Consider the following 20,248-nt stretch of genomic DNA (forward strand, 5'->3'; position numbering starts at 1 on the left):
TTCCTCCGAGGGAAAGGCGCGAAAGAACAGCCTATCAGAGATAAGAATGTCGCAGGGAAGGCTTGGCAAGCTCAGGCTGGAGGGAAGAGACCAATCAGATTGGGCGCCGGGGAGCCCTCACGGGCCAATAAGCGCCCGGTTCTCTCCACAGCGGAAAAGAAAGTCGCCAATAGGACGGAAGCGCCCTTGGGAGCGCGAGAGCGGCGGTTTGCTGGTTGTTCCCGGTTTCATCCCGTTTCGCTTCGCTCCGCTCGCTCTTGCGGCCAGATGCTGCCTGCCTGCGGGCTGCTGAGCCTGCCCTGGGCCCTGGCCCTGGCCCTGCCAGTCCTGGGGACTGTGTATTTCCGAGAGCAGTTTTTGGACGGAGGTGGGGGCGGGCGGGCGCTGCTCCCTGCCCAGTGGCGGGACTGCGCGTCACGTGGGGAGGGAGCCGCCTGAGGGAAATTTCCACTGACACGGAGTTGGGGATGATTCGGACAAGCCGCTCGCGCGGGTTCCGTTATGTCCTCTGAAGGAGACGTGCTTGACCCTGCAACGAGGCTGCCCGCTCTGGGCTGGGAAATTCTTGGAGACGGAAGGGAGGGCCCTCGTGGGGTAGAGCCAGTTTGGTGTAGTGGTAAAGAGCGCAGGACTCTAATCTCGGGCGAACCGGGTTTGATTCCCCCCCCCTTCTCCGCTTGAAGCCAGCTGGGTGACCTTGGGCTAATCACGGCTCCTAGGAGCTCTCTCAGCCCCCCCGCCCCCAATCTCACAGAGTGATTGTTGTTGTGGAGATGATAATAACATACTTTGTAAACCGCTCTGAGTGGCCCTTAAGTTGTCCTGAAGGGCGGTATATAAACTGAATGTTATATATTATAGAACACCTCAGAGCTCACCATTGAAAGCTGATTTCTGTCATCTGGAGAGCACTTGTAATTCCTGAGATCTCCTGGCCAATACATCTCCCTCCCCAATACATTTCCCTCCTTAAATGCGAGGGGTATTGTAAATTGAAATGTCGGGAACCTAGCTTCAGCACCTTAAAGACCAACTAGACTAGGTTATGAGCTTTTGAGAGTTAGAGCTCCCTTTGTCACCTGGAGGGAAGGGGGAAAAGGAAGGAATATTTATAATCCAGGTAGAGGGGGAGGGGGTATTGTAAATTGCAGTACTGAAACAGGTCAGTATTGAATAAACAGCTCAATCCCGTCACAAAAGAATGAGTGGATATAAATTTGATATCAGAAATCATAGCATTAAAAAGACAGTGGGAAAACATTTTAATCTCCCAGGTCTCAAGCAGAGAAACTTTAAAGGAAACATAAGATTGCTGAAATGGAGTTTATTTAAAAATTGGAACAATGGATCCCTCAGAGTTGAATGACATAGGATATTTCTCGCATTACAGGTGCTCATTTTTTGCACCCCTACTCTATCAAGCTAATTATAACATGTACTATAGTTAACGTCCTTGAAAATAGTTTCAGGTGGCTTTCCATGTTGGTCTGTAGTAGAAGAGCAAGATTTGGGTCCAGCTGCACCTTAAAGACCAACTAAATTTACACTACCTCTCCCACCAACTGCCTGGATTATATAAAGACTCCACCCTTTTCCCACTCCTTGTATCTGATGAAGAGAGCATTGCAGGTTTTAGTATTACTGATGAATGTTCTCCTCTGGTGATAAATTCTTTTGTTTTCTCTTTTGTAACAGCAAAATGGCAGGAGAGATGGGTGCTCTCACAGCATAAATCCAATTATGGGAAGTTTAGGTTAACAGCTGGAAGTTTTTATGGAGATCGAGAAACAGATAAAGGTTTGGGAAGTCTCTTTGAGAATCATTGTAAAGACAGCAGCAGTTCTAGTATGTGATGAATAACTGAATTGATTGTTATATAACCAAATCAGCGTCTTCTGAAAATGTAATCCACCACTGTTAACAGGCTGCTATGAGCTTTGTTTTCTTCTCCCTTAATACCCCTGTAGCCTTGACTGCCACTGTGATCTCTACTTTCCCTTACTGGAAGTGCCAACCAATGGCTTCCTTTGGGGACAGCTATCAGGTGGTAATTAGTAAATATTAGTCACGTTCTCAGTTTTTTCTCCTCTCCCATCGGAACTGTGTTCATTCTTATGAATTTATTTATTGAAGTTATTTCTTGCTGAGACTTTAGGTGTATTACACCATGTAAATCAATGCATTCAGTAGGATGATACATCTAATAAACCATGTAATAGGACTAGGATTGCAGAAATTTGAAACAAAGCTGTCATCTGAACAAAGCATAAGTATTACACATGACATGTTAAATAATACTGAACATAGTATTACTTAAGCAGAAACACAATGCTTAAGGACATGGTAAAATAGTTTATAATACTAGTTTCTGTGTCTGAGACATTCTCATTATATACCGTAGGTCTGCAAACAAGTGAAAATTTAAAATTTTATGCTATCTCATCACGATTTAAACCATTCAGCAATAAAGGGCGACCTCTGGTCATCCAGTATACAATAAAGCACGAACAGAAGATAGACTGTGGTGGTGGTTATGTGAAAATATTCCCTTCTGACTTGAACCAAAAGAATATGAGTGGAGAATCACAGTACTATATCATGTTTGGTAAGTAGATCACCCTAAGACAACTTTACACATTGCCCCCATGTTTCAAACCAGTTCTGGACAAGTAATCTAAAGAGAGGAGATCCAAAACTATAAAAACTTCCTAGTTTTCTGAGAATTCCTCTAAAATCAGTTCAATAGGACCCCCCTCAAGAAGCTCCTGTTAGATTCTAAGTCTAATGCTATAGGTATATTGCACCAGACAGTATTTTGGTGGATGATGCCCTTGGATTGTAATTCTAGATTAGTGCTAGAGAGAGGGAGTACTTACGGGGTACCCCGTTTTAAGATTGTGGCAGCATACCCATCATTAGCACAGTGCTAGCCGGCACACGTGCCATTTGTCAGTATCTTGTTGCCATTCTCTTGAAGGGACCTAAATGACAAATGTCCTTTAACAAGGCCTAAACTGCATACTGAGTGCACCAGAGGCACAGACAGCTGCTGCCTGATGGTGGCCTTGGCATCACACTGGTATCAACCACAGGGATCTGAAATGGCCTAGGTCTGGGAACTAAGCCTCATCTTCCAGACCTCTGTCAGAGATGACACAGCTGTACAGCAATCGATGTATTTATTTAATAGCACCAGGGAAACTGGAATCAAGTCAAGAGGATGGGGTTGCCAGCTCCCTCTTTCTAAGAAGGCTCCTGTGCCTCTGCAAGCTGCACTGACAGACAACAGAGTGACAGAGCTGTTCTATTCACTGCATGTCCATGAGATCATAGGGTTCGAAGGGACCTCTAGGGTCATCTAGTCCAATGACCTGCATAATGCAGGAAATTCCCAAATAACCTGCCGGCCCCTGACTGCCCCATTGACCCTTGCTTCATGCCCAGAAGGTGGCAAAACACCTCCAGGATCCCTAGCCACACTGGCCTGGAGAAAATTGCTACCTGATCTCAAGGTGGCAATCGGCATTACCCTGGGCATGTAAAAAGGACCACAAGAACCAAGCACTGATGTAACCCTTCCTGCCCTCCCTCTCATGATCTGCCTAGGTTCACAGAATCAGCATTGCTGTCAGATGGCCATCTAGCCTCTGTTTAAAAACCTCCAAAAAAGGAGAAAGAGCCCACCACCTCCCAAGGAAGCCTGTTCCATTGAGGGATAGCTCTAACTGTCAGGACGTTCTTCCTAATGTTTAGCTGAAAACTCTTGATTTAATTTCAAGTCATTGGTTCTGGTCTGACCTTCTGGGGCAGCGGAAAACAACTCCGCGCTATCCTTTATATGACAGCCCTTCAAGTACTTGAAGATGGTTATCGTATCACCTCTCAGTCGTCTCCAGGCTAAACATTCCGAGCTCCTTCAACCTTTCCTGATAGGACTTGGTCTCCAGACCCCTCACCATCTTCGTTGTTCTCTTCTGGACACGTTCCAGCTTGTCTATATCCTTCTTGTGGTGCCCAAAACTGAACACAATACTCTAGGTGAGGTCTAGCCAGAGCAGAGTAAAGCAATACCATCACTTCTCGTCATCTGGACACTATGCTTCTATTTATACAGCCCAAAACTGCATTTGCCTTATTAGCTACTATATCACACTGCTGACTCATGTTCAGTGTATGGTCTACTAACACCCCTAGATCCTTTTCTCACATGCTACTGCCAAGACAAGTCTCCCACATCCCATAATTATGCATTTGACTTTTCCTTCCTAAATGAAGAACTTTGCATTAATCTCTGTTGAAATTCATTTCATTTGTTTTAGCCCAGTTTTCCAGCCTGTCAAGATCATCTTGTATCCTTACTCTGTCTTTGACCATATTTGCTACCCCTCCCAATTTAATATCATCTGCCAATTTAATAAGCATTCCCTCTATTCCTTCATCCAAATCATTTATAAAAATTTTGAATAGAACAGGCCCCAGGACTGATCCCTAAGGAACTCCACTTTGACTCTTCTCCAAAAGGAAGAGGAGCCATTAACTAGCACTCTTTGGGTGTGATCTATCAACCAGTTACAGATCCATCTAATAGTAATAGGATTCAAACTACATTTTACCAACTTGTCGACAAGGATATTATGTGGAACCGTATCAAAAGTCTTACTGCAATCGAGATAAACTATATAGCATTCCCCTGATCCAGCAAAGTAGTAACTTTCTCAAAAAAAGAGATAAGGTTAGTCTGACATGACTTGTTCTTGAGAAACCTGTGCTGGCTCTTAGTAATCACAGCCATCCTTTCTAAATGCTCAAGGACTGACTGATGATTTGTTCTAAGACTTTTCCAGGTATAGATATGAAGCTGACAGGTCAGTAGTTACCTGGAAGGGGTATCTTTTCCCCCTTCTTGAAAGATGGGAACAACATTCTTCTGGCACTTCGCCTGATCTCCAGGAATTCACAAAAATAATGGACAGAGGCTCAGAAAGTAAATCTGTGAGTTCTTTTAGTACCCTTGTGTTCCACGCAAACGCAATCTGTGGTTTGAATGTCCGTCAGCCAATTCAAAGAAACAGACGCAGAGTCCTGTGAAAGAAGCAAGTCTGTTACATTTAATAAACGTGGAGGAGTGTCAGTTACACAGAGAGTAAAGAAATCACTTGTGCTCAGTGCTCATCAAAGCAACAATAGCTGTGCAAAGCATTTTATACCCTTTGGTTCATTACAATATTGGTCCCATTGGCTCGGTGTGCACCCCCAAAAGATTTGGGTTTCCTGCTTTGGGGAAAAAAACCCAGAATTTAGGTCACTTTGGTATGCTCCTTAAAGATTCAGAGCATACTGAAGTGAGGGGGAGCAAACCGCCCCCACTTAACTGGCTGGCGGGGAGAAGGGAGACCGATCAGCTGGTTGGCGGGGAAGGCCAGAGCTGGCTGCCCACACCGCCTCCGCCGCCACTGCAGCGGAGGAGTCCCAGGCCCTGTGTGGGAATAACTGTCAGAGTTAATCTAATGCAACCACTAAGTGCCCTTGAGGTGCAGTTCCTACCACCAAAGTTCCAAGCTCAGGCTAGGAGTGTGCATAGCATAGGTTGGAGTGAGTATTGGTGTCCTGGCTGCGATTTAGGTAGTGCTCTGTGTGTGTGCATGCGTGTGCGCGCACACTGATTGGCTGCTAGTTGTGGAATTAAGGTTGCCAACCTCCAGGTAGAACCTGGAGTTCTCCAGGAATTACAACTGATCTCCAGACTAGAGATTAGTTCCCCTAGAGAAAGTGGCTGCTCTGGAGGATAGCATTTGGTATACTATAGATTATAGGTGAAGTCCTTCTCCCAAGTCCCCCTTCCACAGGCACTACCCCAGATCTCCAGCAATATCCCAGGCCAGAGTTGGCAACCCTAGTGTGAGATACAATTGGCTGTGGACTTGGCATTGCTTGGGGGCTGCAAAGGGAGGTGGGCTCTTCTTTTTTCCCCTTGCATGGGCCTCTGTGGGTTATGTCATGGTTTGCTGTAGTTGTAGTGTAATTTTACATAAGAACATAAGCAAAGCCATGTTTGATCAGGCCAGTGGCCCATCCAGTCCAACATTCTGTCACACACAGTGGCTAGAAATCCAGTGCCATCTAAAGGACTGTCAGTGAGGCCAGGACACCAGAAGCCCTCCCACTGCCTTCCTTCCAGCACCAAGACAACAGAGCACCACCTCCCCACAAAGAGAATACCATCTATCTCCTGTGGCTAATAGCCACTGATGGACCTCTGCTCCATATATTTGTCCAGTCCCCTCTTGAAGCTGGCAATTTTACACCAGCATCAGGCTTTGAGAGCTGTTGGTCCAGTCCTGCCCATGGCCCATCCCTAGCCTTAACCGCTTCTGTGCCTGTCAGTTCCTGGCAGGTAGATCCCTCAGTCCCTCTCCAGTGAACACACATTGGTTCCAATAAAAAAGGCTTTATTCAGGATTTTGCAGTTCAGGTCTGAACTCCAGCACAGAGCTTGACGGAAGTGACAGTTCAAAACAAAAGGTCAATGTTATACTTGAGGTTTCTGGGGTTTCAGCAACGGTTACATTTTGGCGCGCAGGTTTACACTGGTTCTGTGAGAACCCATTATAGTTATGACTGAGCAGTGAGTATACAATACTAGGTTCCCAGCATCTGGGCAAAGTAACAAATGCAGACGCCTGGAGTCTCCAGGGTTGTCTCTAGCTAGGAGATGCATAGTTCTGTGAGATAACGGGGCCCATCCTGTCCGGAGGAATAACAGTTATAATATGGAAAGAACATGTCTAAGGAGAGAATACAACAGGCTAGCATTAGACATTCAATATACTGTGGCATCAGTGATATAACAATCATGGCAGGGCTGTACACAGTCATGACAGTGCCTGTGTAGCAGTTATGCTGGCAGGGCGGCAGGGCGGGCTTATGTCATCAAGCAAAGCCCTTTTCATCTGGGAGTTCAAAGTATTTGATAAATGGTGTGTTGAGTGGGGAGCCTGGCAAAAACTGAAAATTGGTACAGGAGAATAAACTATGTCTCATTCTTAGGACCTGATATTTGTGGATCTGACACAAAGAAAGTCCATGTCATTTTAAACTACAAGAGCAAACTTTATCCCATTAAGAAACAAATTAGATGCAAAGTAAGTGCCACATATTTATTTATTTAGATTTATGTTCCATCCTCCCCACAATTGCAGGCTCAGGGCGGATTGCATACAAAATAATACATTAAAAACAACACTCTCTCCCTCTCCCTCCCCCCCCCTCTCTCTCCCTCTCTCTCTCTCCCCACAGATGTTTACCGGCTGGGTGGAAGATACATCTGGTAGGGAGGGCACATTTTCCTTGATCTAACTACTGAGGAACTCTTCATATTTTCCCAGCATTAGTAGTAGTTTTTGCAGGTGTGCCACCAAACCATTTCCCCTGAATGCCAGTGAAGGTGGCTTCTGTGGCACATCTGGCTTTGGTGCACTTGCTTTCATGTACAGTTCTTTGCTTCCTCCTGATTCACCTTTTGGCCCAGAAAAGGCAGATGCCCTGTAGCTCTTCTTTCTTGCTTTGAGGTTTGACTTCAAAAAGTCTGCCAGGGGCCTTTCCCGCATTGACCCAAAGGCTGCACTGAGAAGTGATTCCAACATGGTAGCTGTCTTGGTTGCAGCAAAAATAAACGAGTTTAAAGACGAACATTTGTAGTTCAAGTATAAGCTTCTGAGGACTTGTCTTTGCTGGTCTTTATGGCACCACAAGACCGCTTTTTTTTTTTTTTTTTGCTGCAAGCAACTGTTTCTCCTCTACTACCAAAAGCTTATGCTTATGTGTTAGTGTTGAAGATTCCACTAGATTCATATTTGTTGTTGTACAGAAAAGGATAGTGTGCTCCTTTTCTGCCTATTTTTTTAATAATAATGATAATAATAATAATAATAACCGATTTATATACTGCCCTTCAGGACAACTTAATGCCCACTCAGAGCGGTTTACAAAGTATGTTGTTATTACAGTGGATATGTATGAGAGAGAGGTGTATGGTAAACCCTAACCGCTTTATTGTGTTTGTGGGATGGAACCCACTTCATAAATGACCATGTATTGAAGAAGTGGCCGGTTGCCATGTAAAACACATACCACAATAACCACACAGTCCTGGGGTGTGGGGCAGCCTAGCCACTATGTCAGTGGATCCCAGCATTATACCTTGGAGTTACACTGCCAAAACACCCTGGAGTGGTGCCACAGCAGCAAGCCCACTGCCATAAACTCAGTGGTGCAGCCACCATGCCAACATGTGTTGAGGTGTTTTTAGAAGTGGGGCATTAGCTAGGTAGCTCCCTAAGGTGCTCTATTGGCACAATTTGCATTGTAAATGCCAAAATGCTTCAACAATGGAAACCGTAGCCCATAAGTACCCATAATGCAGGGAGAACCCCCTCCCAGCCCCAAGCAGGCGCCATGCCCTGAGACGCAAGGGCAACAGAAGGAGGATGAACAATGCAGTCTGCACCCACTGGCCTCACCTACACTTCTGACATCACAGTCAGTGCTGGGCCTTCCTGCTCCACATATATCCCGGGACTGGCTCCCCATGCTTGTTGCCTGGTGATTGGTTGCTTCCGCCTGACCATCCCTGCTGTAGCAGCATGCCCTTGTGACATCATTGGGCATGACAGCATGGTTGCTAGGGAGTCTGGCAGGGTCTCAGTCTCGTCAGGCCTGCTGCAGAGGCTTTTGCTGAGTCCCCAGCCTGTGCAGTATCCCCATAGGGAACACCTGTGGCATAGCTGTTATACACGTGGTCTGATGCCATCACCATGTTGCCTCTTTGGACTGGGCTGCCTGCCTATAAGGCTTCAAGGTGCCTCAAGACTGATTTTGCTGCAACAAACTATCTGGAATTTGTTTTACCAGAGTTGGTGTTAGTAGATAATGTTCTTTTTCTTTCTATTATTTGGTTTAGGTTGATGGATTTACTCATTTATATACACTGATTTTAAGACCAGATCACACATATGAAGTAAAAATTGATGATGAGATGGTTGCTTCAGGCATTTTGGAAGATGATTGGGACTTCTTACCTCCACAGAGAATAAACGACCCAGCAGTGAAGAAACCGGAAAACTGGGATGATGAAGCTGAAATTGATGATCCAGATGACACCAAGCCAGAGGTAAATGCTTGCTCATGCAGATAAATGTTACTGGATGACTGAGATAGTTTCCAGTATGGGTTTGCAATAGAACAGCAAGATTCAAGTCTGGTGACACTTGAAAGACCAACCAAATTTTTATGGTGTAAGTTTTTGAGAGTCAGAGATCCGTATCTGTATCTGATGAAGAGAGCTTTGACTCTCAAAAGCTTATATCCTAACAATCTTGATGGGTAGCTGTGTTAGTCTGTCTGTAGCAGTAGAAAAGAGCAAGAGTCCAGTAGCACCCATAAGACTAACAAAATTTGTGGTAGGGTAGGAGCTTTTCTGAGTCACATAGCTCACTTCTTCAGCTCATAACCTACTACCAATTTTGTTAGTCTTATAAGTGCTACTGGACTCTTGCTCTTTTCTACTCCTACAAATCTTCTTGGACTTCCAGGTGTCACTGGACTCAAATCTAGATGACTAAGAGCCACTGTAGCTAAGTGAGATGTGTTCCATCATAAGGTCCCAGCTGTGACAACTCCAGACAGTTGAGAAATAATTAGGTTTGTCCTTTCAGGAAAGTACTCAGATTCAAGAGTTGGGGGTGGAATCCCAACTTGCAAGGAAGTCCAAGCCAATCTTTCTCTCTGTGGTCTGGCTGAGAAGGTGCTCAGAGATGCAAAGTTTGAAATCAGATTAAGGCAGGGAGACCAGGAGAAAAACCTGCATGTTGCAAGGACAGTTGTCTTCTTGGGCAAGCATGCAAAGATCCTCTGGACGGAAGGGGAAAAGACCCTTAAATTTCTTACCATTACAGTCTCTCTTGGGGGGCTCAAACCATAAGATATGGGTACTGCTTCAGTTTCCTACTGGTATTCTTTACTGGCTGACTTTGACCTGTTTGTGGAGTGTGCTGGGTAGTGAGATTTTGGAAGATAATGTCTTTTTGTTTACTGCCCTGGAAGAGCCTTCCAAAATCTAACCCTTACTGACTAATCTTCATCTCCTCATTCACTATAAAAGTGGTTTACTAGTTCACTCCTCTCTCTGCAGAGTGTCCCTGTGATTGTCAGTGAGGGTGACCTCCATGAAAACAGTTGATGGGCTTCAGTGTGAAGCTTAATGTCTTTTTTTCTTTCCCCCTCCCTTGTTCCAGGATTGGAATGTTGCCGAATACATTGTAGATAACAGTGCTGAAAAACCTAAAGAATGGGACGATATGAAACAGGGTGTCTGGCAACCTCCCCTGCTCAAGAATCCGCTTTACAGGGTACAACACTATTATTTCACTGTGGATGACTTTGAAGACTTTGATGGCATTTTGATAGTGAGTGTTCAGAAATTGTGGTTTGTTTCAGGGGGAATGGCAGCCCAGGAAGATCCCAAATCCAAACTACAAAGGCATTTGGCCTCATCCACAAATTGAGAATCCAGCATATGTGCCTGACTTGAGCATTTCTGTCTACGAGAACATAAGTGTCATTGGCCTTGATCTCTGGCAGGTCAGTTTTCCATCCATCCATCCATCCATCCATCCATCCATGCATCATCCGCCTTTCTCAGAGAAACTCAAGGTGGATTACATGGTGTAAATCAATATAAACTATGGCTGGAATCCCATAAACAGTGCAATTATAGGAACAGTCTGTACATAGTAGTGTAGTCTGCAGTCCCTATCCCTTTCCCCAAGTATCTCTCTGAACCGTTTAGATACAGTATAGCCCTACCACCTACAAAAGAAAGGCATGGATATTCAGATATGTGGGAAGCTAGGAGAGTGGGAACTTTCCTAACTTCATCAGGCAGGCCATCCCACAAGGTACAGGCCACAACTGAAAATGCATGTGGACGGGCAGTTGTTGACTTTGTCCATTTGCAGGGTTGTACCTGCAGAAGGCCCTGTTTGGATGAGTGAAGCTGATGTGGCAGAGCATGGTTCTGTAGACATGAGGCACCAAGACCATGAAGGACTTTGAATCTGATAGCCAGTACCTTAAACTGAGCCCAGTAACTGATGGGTAGCCAATGGAGTGACTGCAGAATGGAAGTAATATGCATTCTCTGCTTAGTTTCAGATAATAAACAAGCTGCAGTGATTTGCACTAACTGGAGTCTCTAGGTTGACTTCGAGGGGAGATATATGTAAAGTACATTACAGTAGCTTAATCTAGATGTTACCATAGTGTGTATCCAGGTGGCCGGATCATCTGTGTCAAGCTAGGAGCCACCTTCTGGGCTAGATAGATAAGAGTTGGGAGAAGGCCTTTTTTAGCAGCTGAACTAACTTGCTTCTCTAGCAGCATTGGTGGATCCTATATAACCCCTAGGCTCTTTACCAAGCCAGCAAAGGTCAATTGAACCCATCAAAAGTGGTGAGCACAATGTCCTTCAGGATCTCTGCTTTCCCAACCAGTATCACTTCCGTCTTGCATGGGTTCAGTTTCAGTTTGTTCACTTTCAGACATTTAACTACAGCAGTCAGGCAGCAACCACATCATCTGGAGTTTGAATAGCACGATATAGAGCTGGGTGTTACCCACTTATTGGTGACACCAATTCCAAAGCTATGAATGATTTCTCCTAAAGGCTTTTCATAGAGGTTGAATGACATGGGGGGGGGGTGAGATTGCTCCCTGTGGAATCCTGCAAGATCTTCTCACCTTGAAGATAGTTGGTCTCCCACAGTAACCCTTTGATTCTATTCCATGAGGAATGATTTAAACCAGTCCACGGCACATCTCCTGATACCCACTTCTGCCTCCACATGCCCAAACAGGTTGGTTTGATCTAACATATCAAAGACTTGATATAGATCCAGGAGGAGCAGCAAAGAAGTATGGCCTTTGTCTACATTCAGATGGAGGTCGTCAACTAATGCCATCAGAACCATCTCCATCCCACAGCATGGTCTGAAATCAGATTGGAAAGGGTCCAGGGCACCAGTTATCTAAGAATACCTGGAGTTGGTCTGCTATTGCTCTTTCAACCGCTTTACCCAGAATGCACAATAATTTCCACATCATTTTTGTCTATGGATTTTTTTTTAAGTAGTGGGCAAATAACTGCCTCTTTGAATGGTCATGAGAAGGTGCCTTGAATTAGTGACTGATTTATGATGGACAACAAAGACTCATTTATGTCATCCTTACATGATTTTAGCAAGGATCCAGTGCACAGATACAGTAGATGCTAGGATCTTGTCAATGTCCATCACTGTAACTGGGTCGAAATGGTCCATAAGCAGACCAAATGATGTATGAAGTATTTATTCTGCCTTGCCTGTACTACAGTTGGCATCTAGATCAAAGTGTATTCTTGCTATTTTATCTGCAAAAAACTTTGCAAAGATGTCACAGCTAAATTGTCTGTTCCTGAGACTGTAAATGTTCAAATTTAGAAGATGTTGAGATACCTTAAATTGGGATGATTGTGAACTAGGCTGATGCAATGGTTGCAAAGAAATAATGTTTCTTTGCCATTATCACTGCTGTTTCATAGGTCCTCCAGTGGGCTGCTGGTTTCTGCCAGCATCTTTCTAGATATCTTCCATGGGGCTGGCTTCCACCCCAAGAATAGGAGAGGTCAACGAGGAGCAATTTTGTCAATATTTTTGAGGAACTTCACATTCCAAGTTCCCTCTGCGGTTTATATATATACAGAAGAGGGGCACTGTTGCAGGGGACATCTCATTTTCCTCTCCCTCACTATTCTTTCCCTTCCCTGAAAGCCCTATAGCTTCTCCCCTTTTCCTACTTCCTTCCCATCCATTAGCAAACTTACTTTTATCTGCTCCCTGTCTACAGCTTTTCCTCCTTCCCTCCCCCAATAGCCTTTTCCTGGAAAAACTGGTGCGCTTTGTGCAGTGGCAGCTGCTGGGACAGATCCCCATTTCAAAGCAGAGAAGAAAAAAACAATGAGTTGATTTTTTAAAAAAACTTACATATCACTTGAAAATCTCTACATGTTTTGCACGCCATTTCATCAGGGGACCTGTAAGGTTCAGAACATTCTCTCTATAATTAGTTGCCAGTGCATGGTGTAGAAACCGCAAGGACTTGTAGGGGACACCTCAATTTGCCCTGGGTTCCCTTCCCCACGTCATTTCCTCTTTCCCACATCCTGGCAACCCCCATATCCTTTTTTTTTTTAAATAAACTTTTTATTAACTTTAAAAACAACATACAATGCGTAAACAGGAAAACAAATTACACAATATTAAAGTCAACTATAATACAAGAAAAAACAGATAGCTTATAATATACTACCAGTTTTCAAATATAATATTAACAAAGGAAAAAGAAAATTTGCTTAGAGAATTGCAATATACCTAAGCAGAGAAGGAGGTTCTTTACAGTTTGTATGAAACCTAACAACCCCCATATCCTTACCTTTCTCTGCTTCCTTCCTTCCTTCCTAGTCACCAGAAAACCAACTTTTATTTGCCCCCATCTTCTGCTATATTTATTACCTGTTTATACCCTGCCGTTCTCAATAGTGGAGACCCAGTGCAGCTTACATCAGCTTTCATCCTCTCAATAGCCCTGTGAGGAAGCTTTGCCTGAGAGCACATGACTGGCCCAGGGCCATCTAGTGAACTTCTCTGATCCTAGCCCAACACTCCAGCCCAGTGTTTCCCAAACAGTGTTTTGTCGAATCCTCGAGTTCTGCAGGACATCATCAGAGATTCTGTGGGGAAGAAACACTATATGCATGTGCGCGCAGTTCAGGCACTTTAGCTTCTGCTCCAGTGGCCGCAACTGCAACTTGGTCTGCATGCCCAGTCTTCCAGCTTCCCTTTTTTTCTCCCTGCACAGCTCTGGCAGGGAGAGGGAGGGAAAGATTTGCCTCCTCTGCCCCAAGGCACTTCAGGCATTGCCATCTGATTGGCTTCTGGCTCTGTCAGCCAAGGCAGACTCCTGCAAAAGGAGGCAGGCGAAAGGACTCCCCAGTTTGGTAGGCTTGCCTTTAAAGGTGCTGCTTGTGGGATTTTGTTTTTCCTCTCCTTTCTTCCTGCATGTGTGTGAAAGCCACAGGAGGAGCTGTACAACCCTGCAACTGATCCTCCAGCACCCTAGGAACAGAGAAAGCTGCAGTTTCATCCTTGGGCAATGCAGTTGCATAGAGGAAAATAGGGACCAGATATTTCAAGATTACCAAAGCATATTGCTTGATCTTGGGCAAGCACACACACCTGAAAACTGCTCTGCCTTCATTTACTGCAGATTACTGAAAAGAGCCCAGAGGGAATCTGAAACAGACTATGAGTGGCCCTTTTCCCAACACTCTTCACTGTTCTGTTTTTTGCTTGTTGCTTCAGCTTCCCCTCCCTTTGTCCAGCACTGAGGCTTGCTTAGTTATAGCTTCTTGTTCTAGACTGTGTGCTAGAGCTCTTTGCCCAGGATGCTGGGGTGCAGAGCTTGCTGGGGGAACAAGTTGCTGGGACTGCTACATTAAGCAGATGAAACCTCCCCCTGGTGATTTGCTATCACTCCATTGAATTGCACTCCCTGCCATCAACTTTTTCTAGCTTGTGTTTTCATAGATAGGGGTTCCTCTGGATTTGAAAAATTAATTTAGGGGCATCTCTATAGAAAAAAGTTGGGAACCAGTGCTCTGACCACTATACCACCCAGGCTTGACTTGGGTGAATAATGAAAGTCGTGGTAGCAAGTCACCTGGTGGTTGCTGCCAGGTTTGGCACTGATGAGTCCTCCAAGCAGGAGTCAATGAAGGACCGTAGAAGGACGCAAATTCTGTTTCCAAAAATCTTTTACTGGTGCATCTCAGGCAACATATTGTACAACCAATTGGTGATATTCATGCAGGGAGCGAACCCCCGCGAGAGGGGGGGGGGGTTCTCCCAACGGGAGAATGGCAACGGGTATGCCCGGCTAAGTATCCCATTTCTGATGAGTCCTCCCTTAAAGGCCAACACATGCCTGGAAAGAGCTATGCCCCCTCCCCATGCCTTTTACTGATAGAAAACAAGGCTTGAAGGCTGGAAGTATTGTTGTGGTTGCCTAGCAACAGCCACTGAGAACATACATTTCTTAAAGCTACAGGCACTGTTTCTGTTGTTGGGGGGGTAGCACACACACACACACCAGGTGTATTTTTTATTTTGTTTTGTATTTCATTTTTTTCCTCAAACCTGAGCCTTTTTGAGGTTTGTAGAAAGATTTGTCTTTTCTGTTCATGGCTCCAGTCTCCAGATTTAAATATCCACAGATCTGGCCATGTTGAGAATTAGATGTGTTGATTTTCTTTTTACGTAAATAACAGAAGTAAATGATTTAAACAAAAATGTTTGGATGTAAATGAGTTCATTAAGACTCACCTCCTCAGTTTCTGTTTTGGTTGTCTTTGGGAAGGGTTGCTGTGGGCTCCCATTGTAAGAAACCACCAACAGAGCAGAGGACTGACATCTTGGTTTACTGGGGAACTTGGAGCAATTAAGTGTTGGGGCAGATTGAGCCCAAGTGGAGGAAAACTCAAAGTGAATGCAGCTGAACATGGGTGAGAACATATTATTGTGCATACTCTGTGGTGGTTATAGTGGCAAAGCAATCTCATTTTTTTGCCACCAGGCACTATATCCTAGGCCCCCTAAAGAAATTCCTGGAGATTTGAGGGCAGAGTTTGGGGAGGGACTTCAGCAGAATAGACTTCACCCTCTAAAGCTGCCACTTACTCCAGGGGAACTGATCTCTCTGTAGTCTGGAGATCACTTGTAATTCTGAGAGATCTTCAGGCCTCACCAGGAGGTTGGAATCCTATGCTCCACCTGTTTTATAAAACACTTGATGGGTGCTAGAAAAGGTGTCAACAGGTAGCATTGTGTCCATGATCACCACACTGTTAGATAGATCCTCTGTTAAAAATCTGAATTCTCTTCTGAATTCAGCCACCACGGACATAGGGAAAAACTTGGGAAATCTCACTTGTTAAAAGTATTCCCAAATAGGCAAGTCCTTCCTGCTTTTCATACTTTGATGAATGTGAGCCAAAGCATGCTACTTTGTCCATGGTTGCAAAGACCAAATAACTTCTGTTTCAGAAAAATAAAATTTTATTAAGTATATAGGTAAGTGTGTGTGTTGCGTGCCATCAAATTGCTTCCAACTTGTAGCAATCCTATGAACGAAAGACCTCCAAAACATCCTAATATAAGTAGATAGAACAAGTAAAAATGTACATTTGAATAGTAAAAGACTACAGGCATCTGAGCATAAGAAAAATGAAACTCAGTCCTCTTGTGTGTAAAACTTATCTCTGTGATGTTTAAGAGAAGCAGAAATCTCTTCATGGTTCCAGGTTCTGGAATGTTGTTCAGGTTCTGTTCATCTCAGTTTAACCTTCTTTCTTCAACAGGCAGGACACCTCTCTTCAAACCAGATGTCTGTGTATCTCTCCTTCAGATCCTCACAGAGTCTCTAGCATGTGTCCATGTGTCTCAAGCATGTCTGTTCCAGCGCCGGATCTAGGGTTGCCCGCGCCCAGGGCAACCCTAGGCTGACCACCTTGTGCGGGCGCATGCACTCCCCGCACTGCATGATGACATCACTTCGGTGACATCATCACGCAGGGCGGAATGGCGGAGGCAGCGTGTGGGGCTGGGAAGCCGCCCGTGCCATTTGCCTCCCTGCAGGCGAATGGCGCGAGCGGCCTCGCAGCCCTGTGCACTACCTTTTGCCTGCCCCACAGGACAGGGGGCGACCAGCTTGCCGCACACCCCCCGCCCTGCAGGGCAGGCAAAAGGCAATGTGGCCACCCGCGCCATTTGCCTGCCCCGCAGGACGGGGCGGGCAGCCGCCCCCTGTCCTGCAGGGCAGGCGAATGGTGCGGGCGGCCCCGCAGCCCCACGCGCTGCCTTTTGCCTGCCCGGGTGCGCGGCAAGCCGGCTGCCCCCTGTCCTGTGGGGCAGGTGAAAGGCAGCGCAGGGAGCTGCTCCCGGCACCCCCTCCTTGGTAGCGCCAGGGGCAGACTACCCCCCTGCCCCCCCTCGATCCAGCCCTGGTCTGTTCCTCTCCTATAATGGCCAGCCCTCCCTTCTTTTCACCATGCTGGAATACCAGTCCTCCTGTAAATTCACCAGGGAGAGAAAAAAAAGACATTCTGGTAACTTTGAGGCCAAACGTTTGCCTGCTTCCTGTTATCCCACCTGTCTTGGCTCAGCCAATCACCACTTCCGAGTCAGGAAGGACTTTTCCTCCAGGACAGATTGTCTGGGGACCCTGGAGGTTTTTTGCCTTCCTCTGGTCATTTAGTGTGTGTGGGGGGGGTGGATGGACTACACTAGATGGCCCTTCGAGTCCCTTCTAGCTGTATGATTCTATGAAGCCAAAATATTTGGGGTGTGGTGTCATTTTACCACTGTCGACATCTGTTTGGGGGGCAAGGTGCTTGAGCAGGTGGTGGCTACGCAGCTGCAGGTGGTCTTGGAGGAGATAGATTATCCAGACCTATTTCAATCTAGAATCTGGCTGGCTTTGGGGGCACAGATTTGCGGCTCTGGTTGATGACCCTTACCAAGATACTTCCAAGGCACCCCTGTTGATTCTCCCAGGCCTTCTTTCGATACCATGGATGTAGGGGGAATCATGCTTCAGTACCACTCTTAACTTGGCCGACGGATTCCAGAAGGTGGTGCTGAAGGACTGCTGCTTAGACCCATGGCATTTATGTTACAACTAGGTTACTGTTAGGGGTGCACTACAGGGATCAAATCACCCCTGTGATGAAAGAGCTGCACTGTCTGCCTGTTTCTGAGCACAATTCAAAGTGCTGTTCTTACCTTTAAGGCCATGAAGGGCTTGGGGCCAGGGTACTTACAGGTCCTCTCCAGCTCACCAGTTAAGATCCTCCTGGCAAGCCCTGCTTTGTCCCCTCACCTGTAGAGGTTGGAGGTAGAGACCAAAGACAGGGCCTTTTCTGTGACTGTACCTTGCCTGTGGAGTGCCCTCCCTCTTGAGGCTTACCAGGCACTTGACTTGCTCTCTTTTAGTTGCCAAGCCAAAACATCTTTTTGCCCCAGGGTTTTATCTTTTGCAGTTGTTTTTACAATCTGCTTCTGGCCTCAGAACTATTTTATTCATTGTATTAAGCCTCAATAAATGGAAAATATTATACTGCTGTTTCATTAGCTTTTTAAAGTCTGTTTTGTAAATCTTAATTGCAGGTGAGATCTGGATCAATTTTTGATAATTTCTTGATCACAGATGATGAAACATATGCAGAAGAATTTGGTGATGAAACATGGAGAGAAACTCAGGTAACAGCCAGGAGTGCTCAACAAAGGGCAAATTTGGGCTCCCACCCCTTTCTTTTATGGCTAGGTCTGGAAGTAAACTATTTTTACTTTGTCCCACTCTGTAAGAATTTCAGCAAGGCACTTGTTTCGTAGGGCTAGTGTTTGGAGAGATCAATTAAAATGCTGTATCTTTGGCTCCATAAACCTCCTGCCATAGTAGCACCAGCTGTCTCTACTCAGTACTCGGTTGACAGTAGGGCTGGTACCATCTGGGATTTAATCCTTGTGGGTGTTTCCCATATTGCCTCACCCAAGCAAAGGGCATCCTGCCCTCGGCAGCCTCTGACAATGTCAGATTTTTAGGAGGAGGCAGGGGCTGAGGCAGTTGAGAGTCCAAGCACACTGTCAGGATATGGTAGATAGGTCCCTGTACCATTGCAACAAGAAGTCCAAGCTCTTGCTTAAATGGTTTTATTCAGAAATCCAATCTTTTCCATATATATTTCTATAGAGTTACTCAGAGGCAAAAAAGGCATCAGTAGCACATGCCTCCTTGATAGGAATAGAGACTTGAGGAAAGTACAACTCTAAATACCCACTCATTTCCCTCCTCCCAGCTAGACCACAGGTTTGCTCGGGAAAGGGTCTGGGAATGCATGAGAGTAAACTGTAACAATTCAGACAGTTCAAGGTAACTTCTGTGAGCTTCAAAGAAAGAACAGATAACACAGTTGCGTTCTTAGACTGCTAGAGGGAGAAACGAAAGTGATGGTTAGAGCATTTGAAGAATGAAATCAAGGTACAGCATTAGCTAGCAATGCTTCAACACATAGAACAATGGCATGGATTGTAGGGGCAGACGTGACACACACATTCACTGCCCCCTCCCCATTCCAATCCTTCAGTACCCTGAACAGAAAATGCACCAGGAGCAAATTGAAGAGGAAAAGAAGAGGGAAAGGGCAAGAGAGGAGGACCACCTCAAGGGCCAAATCAAAGAGCGGCCCAAGAAGAAAGCACCCAGGAAAAACAAATCCAAGATGACTGCAGCAAAGGAGGAGCTGTGAGGGAAAGAGCCAACAGAAGACATACTTGAGAGATGCCTTGACTTATTTGAGAGAAATGGGTTGGATGTTGGCTCTGTTGTGCTACTGCTAGTCAGGAACCTTTTCTTCCTTGAAGTGTGTGTGGCTCATATCAGGAGAACGCTTCTTGTTGGAGAGGAAAGTGTCACTAGGGAGTCTAGCCCTCTGCTTCTTGGAGAATCTTCTAACTAATGTCAAGCCCTAAAAGAAAGGGGGTGAGCTGTGGGAAAGATGCGTTTTGAAAAAGTACAATAAACTTGAGTGCAGGCCTGTGTCTTTCAAGCACTTAATTGGTTCCTCTGATCTCTGTCAAATGGGAGGAGGAGGGAGATTGCTGGGCTTGCCAGTACCTATGTAGTGGGGTAAAGAAGAGGACCAGGGTGCCTTAGGGGTGAGCAAGCTGGGAAGCCACCCCAGGGGCCAAGCTGCAGAGGGCACCAGGCTGAGCTGCAAGGAGTCAGCTCAGGAGGTGACTGTTAATTTATACATCTTCATAATCTGGCAGAACAGTTGGAAAATCTGATAATTTAACACTATTTTCATCTACATTTTAACTTATGCAATGAATATTCAAAAACAGATGGGCACGAACTGGAAAAAAATGAACTGCGGTTCATGGTTCATCGCATTTCACGAACCACGAACTTTCACAAACCGGCCTCGGTTCGCGAACCGGTTTGTTTGGTTCGTGAAAATGTCACATCCAGGTCAGCAAATCGTCACTTCTGGGTCAGCAGAAGGTTACTTCCAGGCCAGCAGAAGGCCACTTCTGGGTCA

At 45.5% G+C, this 20,248-nt stretch overlaps 1 protein-coding gene across 2 annotated transcripts; it reads left to right on the forward strand.

Moving 5' to 3' along the window:
- Positions 1-194: 194 nt before the first annotated feature.
- On the forward strand, positions 195-19,840 carry CALR3 (calreticulin 3). Of its 2 annotated transcripts, none has more exons than XM_054980223.1 (9): positions 195-367; positions 1,696-1,797; positions 2,402-2,605; positions 7,048-7,142; positions 8,960-9,169; positions 10,293-10,406; positions 10,495-10,638; positions 18,315-18,407; positions 19,292-19,840. In XM_054980223.1, exons 1-9 carry the CDS (start codon positions 268-270, stop codon positions 19,451-19,453), a joined length of 1,224 nt encoding a protein of 407 aa, XP_054836198.1. In that variant the 5' UTR covers positions 195-267; the 3' UTR covers positions 19,454-19,840. The 2 variants fall into 2 exon arrangements, with proteins under 2 accessions (XP_054836198.1, XP_054836199.1); XM_054980224.1 differs by having other exon boundaries at positions 9,086-9,169.
- The last annotated feature ends 408 nt before the right edge of the window (positions 19,841-20,248 follow it).

The sequence above is a fragment of the Eublepharis macularius genome, chromosome 5 (assembly GCF_028583425.1).
Source record: "Eublepharis macularius isolate TG4126 chromosome 5, MPM_Emac_v1.0, whole genome shotgun sequence".
In the NCBI taxonomy this organism is placed as follows: domain Eukaryota; kingdom Metazoa; phylum Chordata; class Lepidosauria; order Squamata; family Eublepharidae; genus Eublepharis; species Eublepharis macularius.

Coding starts and splice junctions, on each gene's coding strand:
- CALR3 (XM_054980223.1), top strand. CDS start 268: ATGCTGCCTGCCTGCGGGCTGCTGAGCCTGCCCTGGGCCCTGGCCCTG. Junction 7,143..8,959: donor AGAAACAAATTAGATGCAAA/GTAAGTGCCACA, acceptor TATTTGGTTTAG/GTTGATGGATTTACTCATTT. Junction 10,407..10,494: donor TCAAGAATCCGCTTTACAGG/GTACAACACTAT, acceptor GGTTTGTTTCAG/GGGGAATGGCAGCCCAGGAA.